General features: G+C 31.5%; 2 protein-coding genes across 4 annotated transcripts; one reads left to right on the forward strand and one right to left on the reverse strand.

The window, feature by feature from the left end:
• The first annotated feature begins 6,625 nt into the window (after positions 1-6,625).
• LOC124931157 (UMP-CMP kinase 3-like) lies at positions 6,626-10,005 on the forward strand. 3 transcript variants are annotated; one of them, XM_047471556.1, is made up of 10 exons: positions 6,626-6,871; positions 7,230-7,291; positions 7,575-7,629; positions 7,710-7,827; positions 7,925-8,081; positions 8,361-8,441; positions 8,531-8,638; positions 8,719-8,790; positions 9,478-9,533; positions 9,622-10,005. In XM_047471556.1, the coding sequence occupies exons 2-9, from the start codon at positions 7,259-7,261 to the stop codon at positions 9,487-9,489; spliced, it is 636 nt and encodes a 211-aa protein (XP_047327512.1). In that variant the 5' UTR covers positions 6,626-6,871; positions 7,230-7,258; the 3' UTR covers positions 9,490-9,533; positions 9,622-10,005. The 3 variants fall into 3 exon arrangements, with proteins under 3 accessions (XP_047327512.1, XP_047327511.1, XP_047327510.1); XM_047471555.1 differs by having other exon boundaries at positions 9,662-10,005; XM_047471554.1 differs by having other exon boundaries at positions 6,627-6,871; positions 9,625-10,005.
• An 880-nt stretch (positions 10,006-10,885) lies between these two features.
• Positions 10,886-12,219, reverse strand: LOC124932102 (BOI-related E3 ubiquitin-protein ligase 1-like). The gene is made up of 4 exons (XM_047472707.1): positions 12,046-12,219; positions 11,912-11,979; positions 11,596-11,828; positions 10,886-11,403 (listed from the first exon to the last, which is right to left on the reverse strand). Exons 1-4 carry the CDS (start codon positions 12,093-12,095, stop codon positions 10,930-10,932), a joined length of 825 nt encoding a protein of 274 aa, XP_047328663.1. The 5' UTR covers positions 12,096-12,219; the 3' UTR covers positions 10,886-10,929.
• Positions 12,220-13,648: the final 1,429 nt, after the last annotated feature.

Here is a 13,648-nt window from a genome sequence, read left to right on the forward strand (position 1 = left end):
ACACCCGGGATCAAATCTTCCATACCAGATGACGATAAGAGACAGAAAAGGTGAACCCACAATTATGAGAATCTCGTATGAGTGGAGGCCGAATAGATGCTTTGACTGTAATACATTCGAACATGACTGTTACAACTGCCCAAAAATAATTGAAGAAGAAAGGAAAAAGAAGATCGAGAAAGAGACAAAGACAGAGACAGAGACAGAGATAGAGACAGAGACAGAAACAGAGACAGAAAAGAAACAGAAAGAAGATCAAGAAAGGTTGGAAAAGGAAAATGTTAAGAATGAAAGGCATAAAGAGGTTACTAAAAATCAGTATTGAGTAAACAGAAGGATCAAGATAAGGAAGGAAATTCAGAACAAGGTTTTGAAGAACAGGGGAAGGAAGATAGAGTGGTAAGAGATTCAGAATCAAAGGCTGAAAATGAAGAGGTAACAAAGAAACTTGAACTGGAAGTAAGAATCAATACCGAAGAGGTTGTGGAAAGAGAAAGCGTGGGAGAAAGCAAGAAAGGAGAAGTGGGTAAAGGAAATGGGAAAGATAAAGAAGAGACAACTGAATCGGTTGAAACTATACAATCTCCAATTCAAAAGAAAGTTGACCAGAGAAACACAAAAATCCCAAAACAGCAAGGTAAGCTAATTAAGGAAAATACAATTCCTTATAGCCCCGCTATATGGGAAAAACAGAAAGGAAGAAAAAGTAAAGGAAGGGGAAGTAAAGCTGGAACATCTTCTTTTCATTAATGAATTTAATGACATGGAATATTAGAGGGTTAAATGACCCTATAAAAAGAAGAGAGGTTAGAAGAATAGCAGAAAGGAATGAAATCACAGTATTTGGAATTATTGAAACAAAAGTCAGACAAAGTCAAATAGAGAATGTTGCCCAGGGTTGTTTCAAAGAAGAATGATAATTTATTCATAACTCTGATGGGGTTAAAAGTAGAATCTGGGTAGGATAAAAATATTCTTTGCGGTAGTCTATGCAAGCAACTCTGGGACAGAGAGGAAGACACTTTGGAATGATTTGAGAAGAAACATTACGGACGACGAACCGTGGGTTATTATGGGAGATCTTAACGTTACAAGATTCAGATATGAAATAGAGCCTGAGACAGACATAACACAAGACATGCAGGATTTCAATGAATGCATTCGAGACATAAGCTGCATTGAACCGTCTTCCTCAGGTAATCTATTTTCATGGTCAACTACAAGAGGGGCGGACAACATGAGAAAGAGCAGAATTGATAGAGGCCTAGTGAATGAAAAATGGGTGGAGTTTTATCCAAGAAGCCAAATCCAGGTTTTGCAACCAGGTATCTCTGATCACTGCCCTTTAAAATTCTTTTGGGATAAGGAGAAAAAACAGAAAAGACCATTTAAGTTCTTCAACTTCTTGATGAAAGATGAAGAATTTAATGAAATCTTTAATGAAACTTGGAACATCAGAATTAATGGAACAAAGATGTTCAGAGTTTGTGAGAAACTAAGATTACTGAAAGGGAAGCTAAATAAGTTAGACCGAAAAAAATATAGTGGGATTTCTAAAAGAGTAGAGGAAGTCAGAACAAAACTGGAGGAAATACAAAGCAAGGCACTAAGAGTCCCAAATCTACCTTATAACAGAGAAGAGGAAAAAGAGGCTCTTACGCGATTCAGAGACCTCTGTTCTAAAGAGGAAAGTTTTGCTAAGCAAAAATCTAGAGAAAATTGGCTTTCATTAGGAGACAAGAATACTTCTTTCTTCTAAAAAAATGTTCATCAAGGAATTTCAAAAATCAGGTCTTAAGGCTCACAAACTCAAATGGAGATGTTTTACAGGGACAAAAGGCAGTTCATGAGGAAGCAATAAGTTTCTACAAAGAGCTGATTAGAATAGAAACGAGCACAATAATAGAGGACAGTCAAAGATTGCTTCAACAGATTGTGCAAAGAAAAATCAGTGAAGAAAGTGGTAACCAATTGATTACAAGAGTTAGTATGGAAGAAGTAAAAAAAGTTGTATTTTCGATGAATGGGGATAAAAGCCCAGGACCAGATGGTTTCAACACAAACTTCTTCAAAGAAAACTGGGAAATAGTAGGTAAAGATGTAAGCGAAGGGGTTTTAGAATTCTTCCAAAACAGGAAAATGTTGAAGCAATGGAACGTCACAGTGTTGAATTTGATTCCTAAGAATTCAATTCCATAAAAAATTCATGACTTTCATCCTATTTCATGCTGCAATGTTATTTACAAAATTATTTCAAAAATTATTTCGCAACGTTTGAAAACAGTTATTGATAAACTTATAGGATTATGGCAATCATCATTTATTCCTAAACGCTCTATTTCCCATAACATCCTACTCATGCAGAGCTTATTGAATGGATATGGCAAGAAAAAAATATCGTCGCGTGTGACTTTCAAAATTGACATTAAAAAAGATTTTGACTCGATCAGATGGGGATCAATCCACGAATTCCTCCTTGCTGCAGGTTTTCCAATTATTTTCATTGATTGGATTATGCAATGTGTTTCCACTCCTCACTTTATTGTGAGCGTGAATGGTATTCATGGAGGCTTTTTCAAGGGTGAAAGGGGAGTAAGGCAAGGAGACCCTATATCTCCTTACATATTCGTCTTAATAATGGAAATTCTTGACTGCATTTTAAAAATGCTTTTGAGAAGTCATCATTTCAAATTTCACTCGTACTGCAAAGAAGAAGCAATAACCCATATATGTTTTACAGATGATCTATTTTTTGTGGCTTATGCGGATGTTGAATCTGTTAGTATAATCAAAGAAGCTTTAACATCGAGTATTACAAGTCTATACATCAATGAGGACAAAAGTCAGGTTTTCTATGGAGGGGTTAATGAAGAAAGGAAAGAAAACATATTCAATATTATGGGAATCAAGGAAGGTGAACTACTAGTGAAATACCTTGAAGTACCCTATCATCAAAACAACTCCGATACAATCACTTCAGACAACTGGTAGAAAAGGTTAGAAATTATGTCTTGGATTGGGCTACGAAAAAACTGTCTTATGCAGGTAGAATCGAGCTCGTTAAAAGAGTCATCTTTGGAATTATTGGCTACTGGGCACAACAGATAGTCATCCCAAATAAAGTAATGGCTGAACTCGATAAAATCATGAGAGATTACATCTTGGGAACACAAGGCAGAGGAGGAAAAAAAGTCAGATGGGAGGATGTTTGCACTCCCATAGAAGAAGGCGGACTAGGAATAAAAAGTTGTGTTGAATGGAACAAAGCCCTCACCATCAAGAGCTTATGGGAGTTGGAGCAAAAAGAGGACTCACTATGGGTCAAATGGGTGCATACAAGATTTATGAAAGAAGAGAAGAGTATCTGGACACGAAGCATCAATGAAAAAATGGCATGGTCATTGAAGAAAATCCTAAAAACAAGAAAATATGCATTTCAAATGGTGAAAACCACAATTGGAAATGGAAGAGGGTTACTATTCTGGCATGATCTTTGGCTGGATAATATTCCCATTATATTCAAAGAAGAAATGCAAAAAAACAGAGTTAGAAGAGAATACATCAAGTACTCATTTAGAGACGTCTATGAAGGTAAATGTGATTCACTTTTGAGGCGTATTCCAGAAGGTGATAGAATCCTAAACCTAATGAGGCAGAAGCAACTCAATGAAAGTAATGATGAAATATGCTGGAAAATAGAAAGCAATGAGAAGTTTATTACAGGAAAGGCATGGGAAATGGTTAGAACAAGAGGACAGGAGGTAGATTGGCATAATGTGGTATGGTCTCCAAAGATTATTCCTCATCACCAATTTATTCTCTGGCTGGTATACAGGAAAAGGTTGACAACAAAAGACAGAATTTGAAAATACATAAACATTCGTGATATCAACTGTGTTCTATGTTCGAGAGTTAAGGAAAGCATAAACCATTTATTTGGGGAATGCTCTTTTGTAATACAAATCTGGAAGATGTATGCTGCAAACATGAACATCATCAACTTTCCAGGAATATGGGAAGAAATCCAAGAGTGGATGAAGAACAAAGCAAAAGGAAGATCTTTCTATGTAAGTATGTTGAAATGCTATTTTGGAGCAGTAATCTACAATATCTGGAAAGAAAAAATTCAAGAACTCACGGTGGAAGAAGTAGAACCGCTGAAGATATTTGGAGAGATATAACTTCAGATGGAAATGCACTCATTCAATCCTGGAGAGGAATCGAAAGGAATGAAGAGAACAGAAAGTTCTGCCAGATATGGGATATTTTGTTTGAGAAAGTCACAAGTAGAATAAAAGTAAAAACGCTATAGGCTCTAATTGATTATTGTTATTGTCTGTAATTCAATTATTGTTTCATTGTCAAATCTAGAAATTTTCTAGATCTGATCTTAAACTTTTGTATTTTTTTCCTTTTTTGGATTTTTTTAATGAAATGACACTAAGCTGTTTTCCCAAAAAAAAATAAGGCGTTTGTAGAAGAGAATAAATGAAGATGGAGTTTGTGGGATGTAGAGGGGATTAGATGAACATGAAACATGAAGCTGTAAATGATATTGGATAGAAATGGAAGTAAATGGGAGAGTTTTGGAATAGGGTGATTAGACTATGATGATGGTATTAGGGTTTTAAAATAGGGCGATATGATATGATAATGAGTATTATCTAGGGTGGAAAAAATTATCGATAATATAGGTATATCAAAAATATTGTACCGTAATATATCGAAAATATCGATATTTTTGGTATACCAAAAACCGATACTGAAATTATTGGTAAGGTAAATGTATGAGATTTTCAAAATTATGGTATATCGAGGTATACCAAAATAATATTTAAAAATTTAAAAATATATATTATATAATAATCATAAGGAAATAAATAAATTTGATATTAATTTAATTACATAATTCTAATTTTAGAAATCAAATCAAAATATAATTATATCATAATATAATTCAATATGCAATTTCTAGATATTTTATTTTATAAGATATATAACTAATTTTATTTCACTATAAACTGTTTAACTTTTTTTTTCAAAAAAAGACATAATGAAGTTTAATGTGTTGTCAAGTTCATCTCAAATATAAAATACGTTTCAAAAGAGAGTAAGAACAACTTTAAAAACAAAATTCCCTATAACTCTTAAACATAGTAAGATTATATTTTGAGAACACTGTGAATAGAAGATAAGAGAGTTGGTTGATGAAAGAATACAACTAATTAGGGTATGCAAGTACTATCAAGTTGAGATTTCAGCCGTTTTTAAAGTACTAATGGGTTGAAAAAACATTTATTAAAAAGGTGTAAGTTGATTCCACTCTATAAACAAGTAGAGTTTGTAGAGGTGATAAAAGTCAAAGTATATTGACGAACGAGACGATGGAGGCAAGAAAGTGCTTTGGTTCCACATACTTTTAACTAGAAAATATGTGAAATAAAATTGATCGAGTATGTTCTGCGCCTAGTTAAATGGTTAATTGTGTTTGCGGGCTACATACCAATCAATTGTCCCATTTTATTTTTCCCCCAAAAAAATTGATCGAGTATGCGATTCTTGATGAAGTGTCATTTAGAGTTGTTGAAGGAAGGGTGTTTGTGAGCTTATTACATATGGAACATAACCAAGACTCAAGGTTCCTAATCGAAAGAAAATTGTAGGTATGATTTTTTATTTATTCTTAGTTGAATTAGTTTTTTTTGTTTAAATTAATATTTTTTCTATACCGAAACTTTAGATAAGATATATGGTATGAATAAAAAATTAATGTATACCGTATCGACTCATCCCTAGTATTATCGTCACAATTCACCTAAGAGTTGAAATTTAAAAAGTTGTTTGCTTTAAGTTTTAATATTAAAAATAATATATTAATATTGTTTGGCTAAAAAACTTTCACAAGTTCAAGTCAAACGGTTCAAGAATGTGTTGACTCATTTGCAATTATATTATCCTTTACCATTTTTTTTGGGTAAATATTATACTTTAACCTTTTAAAAATAAAAATATAAATATATAAAAAAAAGAGCATTACCATGTGCAAATGATATCAACTTTCACTACAAATTTTAACATTTTAAAAATAAAATAAAAATATATAAAAACAAAAAATTGCCATATACAAATGAAAAAGAACATAAAATCTCAATCTAAAATAAAAAAACAAAATAAGAAAGTAGAAAAATGAATAAAAACTGACATTATGCTCTTCAGAATGATAATATGATGATAAGTATTACTATCCAAATTCACATGGATATGGACTTTAATTAGAATTTAGATAGGGTTGTTGAAATTTGGAAAAAAAATGGTTTGTTTTTATATTTTAAATTTTAATATTACAAATAAATAAAAATAATATATTATTTAGCTCAAAAAAATTCGATAATTCATAAAAATAAATATTATATGAGTTCGATCCCGTGACAATGAAGTTAAGTTTTGACCTCATTTACCTCCTATCATACTTTATATTTTTGTCGGTATTTTACGTTATAATATTTTCGGATACTTTGCCAAAACTAATTATTGTACATAAATAATGGGTTATAAAAAAAACAAAAAAACAAAATTATTTGATCACATCCAACGTCAAATTCGAATAAGCTAAATCAATCTAGGTTAATATTGATCGAAAAAAAAAAAAAAATCATTTCTTTAGTTCAGTTCAATTCGGCTCGGTTTGAATCGGCGAATGTTAAGTGGGTTGAGAAGATTATTGATTGTATGATTCGAGCACACCGCCCACTTCTATATATATAGTGGACAACCCGATCTTCTAGCGCCTCTCATGTTTCCGTCTCTTCAGATCTACCATTTCTCTCTCTGCTGCGCCTAAATTATCTAAGAACCAATTTCTTTCAAAAGGGTAAGGGTCGAATCTTCTTCAACCCACTATATGGTGACCCGATCTAGTTGCATTTCTAGAAATTAGTTGCGATTTCCCAGCTTTTGATTCCTTACAGATCGATATTGATTTGATTTCGTGTACATTCTGCTGATCTGCATCGTTCGGTTTCATTGTATATTGAAGCATCAATTAGCTTCTGGCATTTAGAACTTTCTATTGGTCTTGAGGTTTCTTTTATAAACTTTCTTAAAGAACAGTTTTTCAGTTGATCTGTTGTTGATTCACTTTGAGAGATCTATTGCTTTAGGATTAGTTCACTTTTTGAAATTTGTTGATTGGTGCAGTTTGTATTGATGATTCATCTTTCTTAATGCAGATCGAAAAACTACTACTTGATTGTATCTGATGGGAAGTTTTGTTGATCAAGTGAAGAAATCAGTACTTTCTTTAACTCTATGCTTTTGTTTTCTTTTATAGCCTGTTTATTGTTTGAAGATCATTATGTAGCAAAGATTTTCTGTAATTTTTATTATGAACCATGATTGCTGTAAGGCCAAAATTCTTTATTCCAATCTTGTGTATAATATTGTTATTAAATCATTAAAAAAGCTCTAAAGAAAGCATTTACATTGCTGGACCCATGTTATGCATCACTTTATTTAACTAATTATTTTGTCTTTTTGTAAAAAAAAAAATCTGAAATATTGTATTTTGCTTATAGGATCTGAATGGAACTTCACTGGCAGAAAAGAATGTAACTGTTGTCTTTGTATTGGGTGAGTCTTGCACTTGTTTGTTTGTCTTGTTTATTGATGTATTCGATATGTTTTAATGTTTTTATTTCATTAATTAACAGGTGGCCCTGGTAGTGGAAAGGGCACCCAGTGTGCAAAAATTGTGGAAACATTTGGTTTCACACATCTCAGTGCTGGTGATCTTCTAAGAGCCGAAATAACATCTGGTTCTGAAAATGGGTTAGTTTCTTTCAAAGGTCAACCAGATATGTATTCATAAGTTACAGTTAAGAAATACACTTGTTTGATTTTCTATTCTTTTTTGCTTGCTACATAGGACAATGATACAAAACATGATCAAAGATGGTAAAATTGTCCCTTCAGAAGTTACAATTAAGCTTCTCGAGCAGGCTATGTTAAAGAATGCAAACGATAAGTTTCTCATTGATGGATTTCCCCGTAATGAGGAAAATCGGGCAGCTTTTGAATTAGTTGTAAGTAATTCCTTAAATACTTCTCTCTTATTCCACACATATACTTAATCCAATATATTTTTGTTTAAGCAATGTTTGGATGTGTATAATTAGAATTTGGCATTGAAATCGTTTGTAGAAACCATAGAATTGCAATTCCGAATCATGAAAAATCAAATACATTCAATTATATTTCCTTATGTAAAGTCATCAAACAAACAAAAGGGATTTTGATTTTTGACGACACTCTTAAACTTAATACATTTCATGTTATTAGTTGATTATGCAAATGTTTTGCAGACTGGAATATCACCTGCATTTGTACTGTGTCTGGATTGTCCAGAAGAAGACATGGAGAAGCGTCTTTTGGGTCGCAATCAGGTTTCAGCACTCGAATATTAATGTTTTTTTTTCTATATCTTGCTCATTTTTATGATCTATCTGTTTCCTTGTTATTGTGATAAATTAAGGGAAGAGAAGACGATAATATTGTCACAATAAGAAAACGGTTCAAAGTTTTCCTGGAGTCTAGCTTGCCTGTTATTGAGTACTACGACTCTATAGGCAAGGTTCGAAAGGTACTGATGAATGGGGAATTCTATTGATTGTTTCTAATAATACTATGTAAACAATTTCTGAAATATTTGACTCCTCTCAGATTAATGCTGCAAAACAAGTTGACGAGGTTTTTGCAGATGTTGAATCAGTTTTCACGAAATTGTTTAAGAAGGTAAATCATTTGTTTGTTTCTTTTTTACATTGGTGGAATTTGATGAGCATATATAACTATTTCTTGAAGAGGCTTGTGATCATTATGTGGAAAACTAGTATTATGATTAAGTAAATTTTAAACATCTAGAGTTTGTTGAGTTAATTAACCGCACAATCTAACACACACACACAAAGATGTAATGAGGTCAAGCTAATAATGGTTAATTCCTCGGAGAATTGTCTATTCTTTAGGTTTTCTGGAAACAATGATCAAAGTAAATTCTTTATTTATAGGAATACATCTAGTGACTGAAATACCCTTGTGCCCTAACCTACTAATAATCTAGATTCCATTATTGACATATTATAGTGTTAATCTTCTATATGTTAGCACATATTATAGAGACCAAATGTTTCAGGTTCGATTCCCAATAAGAATGACTAAATTGAAGTTGGGGTCATATTAGCTTCCTCCAAAGAATAAACAGATATAAAAAATAAAGGATTATGTTCCAAAAAGTTAATTTTATACCAAATGATTCACACTATAATTTGGATGTGATCAAAACAAAACCACTTCAAATTTGAACTTAATTTGTAGGGGTTTTCAATATGATTGTGATAAAATAGTGGCTGAAGATGGTCATCACTATTTTGCTCTTCATTGTTTAGTTCTTAAATAATGGAGTTTTTGATATGCATGCAGATCAATGTGTAATTTTTGCAGACAGATGATGGGAATGTTTAGTCTTTTGATATCAGGTGATGTTGTGATCTTATTAGCTTTTATTTCCATGGATTTAAAAAATAATATATCCTGCTGAGTTATTTGAAATTGGATTCTTATTAGCAGGTTTTAAGAAGATGAAGTTTTGTATGTTGTTTTACAGGTCTGCATATTTAAATGAGCTTTAGAGAAGCTTTACAAATATGTTAAAGACTGTTATGGTTACTATTTGTGTTTTCCATGAAATAAATAATTCCTCTTATTATATATTCTTTATGCTGGAGAAATATAAAAAAAAACATATATATTTCAGATTATTCCAAGTAATTATTTATTTGTATTCTTTTATAACAATGTTGATTCATATTTGTATTGTTTGAATATTGTAAGAGTTTAATTATTATCTTTTAAATTGTTTGGGTAGACCTGTTATAAATTATAGAGTTATAAAGGTATAAATTATGCAAATTGTACCAGATTTATAATATTTTTTTTGGTTGTTACTTATTTTCTCTATTTTATATATCCACCCTACAAAACCTAATTTTGATAGTAACTTTTAACCTATCATCTTGCTCTGATGACTATTTCATCAACCACTTGAGATTGATAAATATAGAAAAAATAATCTTTGAAATAAAAAAGACATGGTCTTGCATTAATAAATATGAAATAGATAAACATAAGATAAAATAATTTTATTTTTATTTTTTAGTTTTAAGTCTGAGGGTTTATTTGAAATAACGATAGAGTGAGAATTTAATAGACATTTTTTTATTTTTTATTTAAAATATTTAAAATTATATTAATGTATAATAATAAAATAAAATTAATAATTTAAAATGGAAGGTATTTTAATATTTTAGTTAATAAGTGGAGTAATATAATAAATAAAGATCGAGAGTGAAAAAATGTTCACAAAGGTAACACAAATTCGATTTCATCTATAAGCCCCGGAAGCGAAAGAGCATTGCTTTCAGAGTGTAAGGTTAATTTTTTTTATTTAAAAAATAAAAATTATTCACACAAAAGTAACAAATTCTCTCTATTCAAAATTGGACTAGCTATTAAATAAATGAATTTTGATACAGTTTCCTAATCAAACAAAATGTTCTAATATAACAAACTATTAAAATCTAACCTTAAATTTTTCAATAAAAACAAATTTGGAAACTTGTGTCCAAAAACAATAGTTATCTTCTTTTCTCAAATTCTTCATGTACAAACATTTACTATCAAACAAATCTTTCATCATTTTTTTTTAAAGTAAGCATATCCAATCTTTCTTTTTTTTATTTTCTTTTGGTTAGAAGATTATCCTATAATTCGATTCCCACGTTACAAGTTACAAGTTTTTGTTACTAAAAACATAGGTGAGATAAAGAAAATTAATTTGATTCTCACTTAAAACAACTTAATTTAAACTTTTTTCTAGTTGAAATAAACTTCGACACTCGAGCTTTTAAGAGAAAAACAAACTGGACAAACCCGAGCCACCGAATCGCATTCTCGACACAAACAAAAATGTCGACAAGGCAAACAAACAACCGACGAAACACTTTCACCACACGCTTTACATCTCGCCACAACATTATTCTCCTCCACTCGGTCTGGATCCACATACGATGATTCTGCATCCTCAGTCGCCGTCATTATCGCTTTTTGAACCTGAATTTTCAGACACGCAGCCTCCGATTCACGAGCCCTAGCCCTAGCTTGCCACGTTTCCGCCTCTCCTATCAAACGCGCCGCCATTGCCTCTAACTCGGCGTTTCTCCTAACTGCTTTATCCTTCTCCGCCTCCTTTTCTCTTAGTCTCTTTGCAACCGTTTCCTCAGCCGCCGCTAATAAGTGTCGGTAATGTCTCTTCCTCTTTTCCTCTAATATCCGTCTAAGTTGTTCGTGCTGAAACATCGAAAAAAAAAAATCTTTTTTTAATTCCGAATAACTAACATGACGAACACAATCAAACATAATCATCTCAAAACTGATCTCACGGCATTTTAGTCTCTTAAAATTCATTTCACCGACACTCTCGTGAAAGTAAAAGTTTAAATTTTTATTGGAGTGTATCAGTATAATCCTATGAATTGTCACCTGGGTTTGTAAGAACTGGTCGATTTCTAGGGTTTGCTGATGAATTTGGGTTGTAAAATCATCTGGGTTCTGGTCGTTGAAGGTAAGTCGGAGTCCGGTGGAGACATTCGGCCGAGAATTATGAAGTTGAGTCAGATCGATGAATTGAGACGGTTGAGTTTGAAAAGGAAACGAATTGATTTGTTCAATTCCTGTATAAACTTCTCTGTTTCTCTTCCGTTGATTAATCTCCACTGCCGGAAAGAAGATAAAACTGTCAATTCTTGATTTTCCGGCGAAAGAGAGACATGGGGATTAATTAATTAACTAAACTAACCTCCATTGGTGAATATCATATGTGATTGATCAAGGATTCCAAGTGGGTTTTTCTCAGGTTGTATGTTTCTGCAACAAAATGAATCAAAAACATTCAAAATCTGAAGAAAAATTAACTAGAGGAACATTTATTACCTGTTTAGGAGAAGAAGATTTGATGGGTGGTGTTGTGCTTGGACAGCCATTGATGTTGGAATTGAACAAAGATTTGATGTTTTTATTTTTGTTGGAAAATTTTCTTGACCCACTAATTTTCTATGGTCCTTTTTCTCTTTTGCTTATAGAGAGAGAAGAGAGAGATGAGCAGCACTACTTACTCTTCTTATGAATCCAACCAACCGTCTAAAATATATAAATGTTTTCCCAAATCAAATTAATCACCACTTATTATCGAAATTACGACATGAGATTTGTGACACAAGTCTTATCGCATAAAATTTTTTTTAGACGATTTTGTCCCTGTCGCGATACGCAACCGGCATTCGCGAGATGCAACCGACATTCGAAAGACGCAACCGGCAATTGCGAGATGCAATTTTTTTTTCAAATATTTTTTTTCGTCTCGCGATTACCTGTTGCGTCTCGCGAATGTCAGTTGCGTTTCGCGATTGTTGACGTCTCGCGGCAGAGACAAAATCGTCTAAAAAAAAGTGTCACCAGCGCTGACACTTATATCCAAGGATGCAAAAAACGGGATTAATCCGCGATTAATCGGAAATCGGAAAAAAACATTTCGTTTTTTCTAAAAATCGGTCAACCCGATTAAATTGGGTTTGACCCGATAGTTTAAGGGCTTATTTCAAAATAATCCCTTACTTGAAGGGTTTATTTCAAATCATCGATCTCTTGAAAACCCACTCTTTAGGTTTGACCCGATAGTTTTTATGAATGAAATTTACTAATTTAGTATTATTCTTAAAAAATAATGAGTTTAGGCTAAAAACGATTAATTCGATTAATTTCGATTAATCCCAATTAATCCAATTAATCATTAATCCGTGTGTCGATTAATGTCCGATTACCGATTACTGCAACCTTGCTTATATCAAATAAGACAATCTTTAATGTAAAATTTCACCTTATTATCTCCTCAAAATTTACTTTATTACTGCTGTAAATAAACAAAAATAATAACCCATGAGTATTCTAGAGTAGGTTTTATGATTGGATTGTTTTTTTGATAAATTTAAATTAAAACATCTTACCTCATCCAACCTTATATTTGATTGTGTAAGATACAATGTATGAGTATACTAATTTATATTAATCTTTTAAATTAGTTTAAAACAACTAATTAAACAAAATCTAAGTATAAATATACTAATATAATAATAATTTCAAACATTTTTTTAAAATAAAAACATAAAATCAAGTTGGTATATTATAAAATTTATTTATTCATTATAACATTAATTAATATATTACTAGTATCGATTAATTTGGTTCGATTATTTAAATAGACCATATTAAGTCAGTTATAAGTATTCTACACCTGTTCTTGGTCTTATAACTCACCGATTATATAAATTTTTGGTTGAATTAGATCGGTATAAGAATTAAACCAGTTCATATTGATTTGAATACTCAATCTTAATATAGTCACAATTAAACCAGTTCATATTGATTTGAATACTCTTTCTTAATATAGTCATTAAGAATATTAACTTATTTCAGATTTTTATTAGGTATTTTGAAAATACAATTGTACGATGAAAAAATAGATTTTTTAGATTTTTAA

The sequence above is a fragment of the Impatiens glandulifera genome, chromosome 3, assembly GCF_907164915.1.
Source record: "Impatiens glandulifera chromosome 3, dImpGla2.1, whole genome shotgun sequence".
Lineage (NCBI taxonomy): Eukaryota > Viridiplantae > Streptophyta > Magnoliopsida > Ericales > Balsaminaceae > Impatiens > Impatiens glandulifera.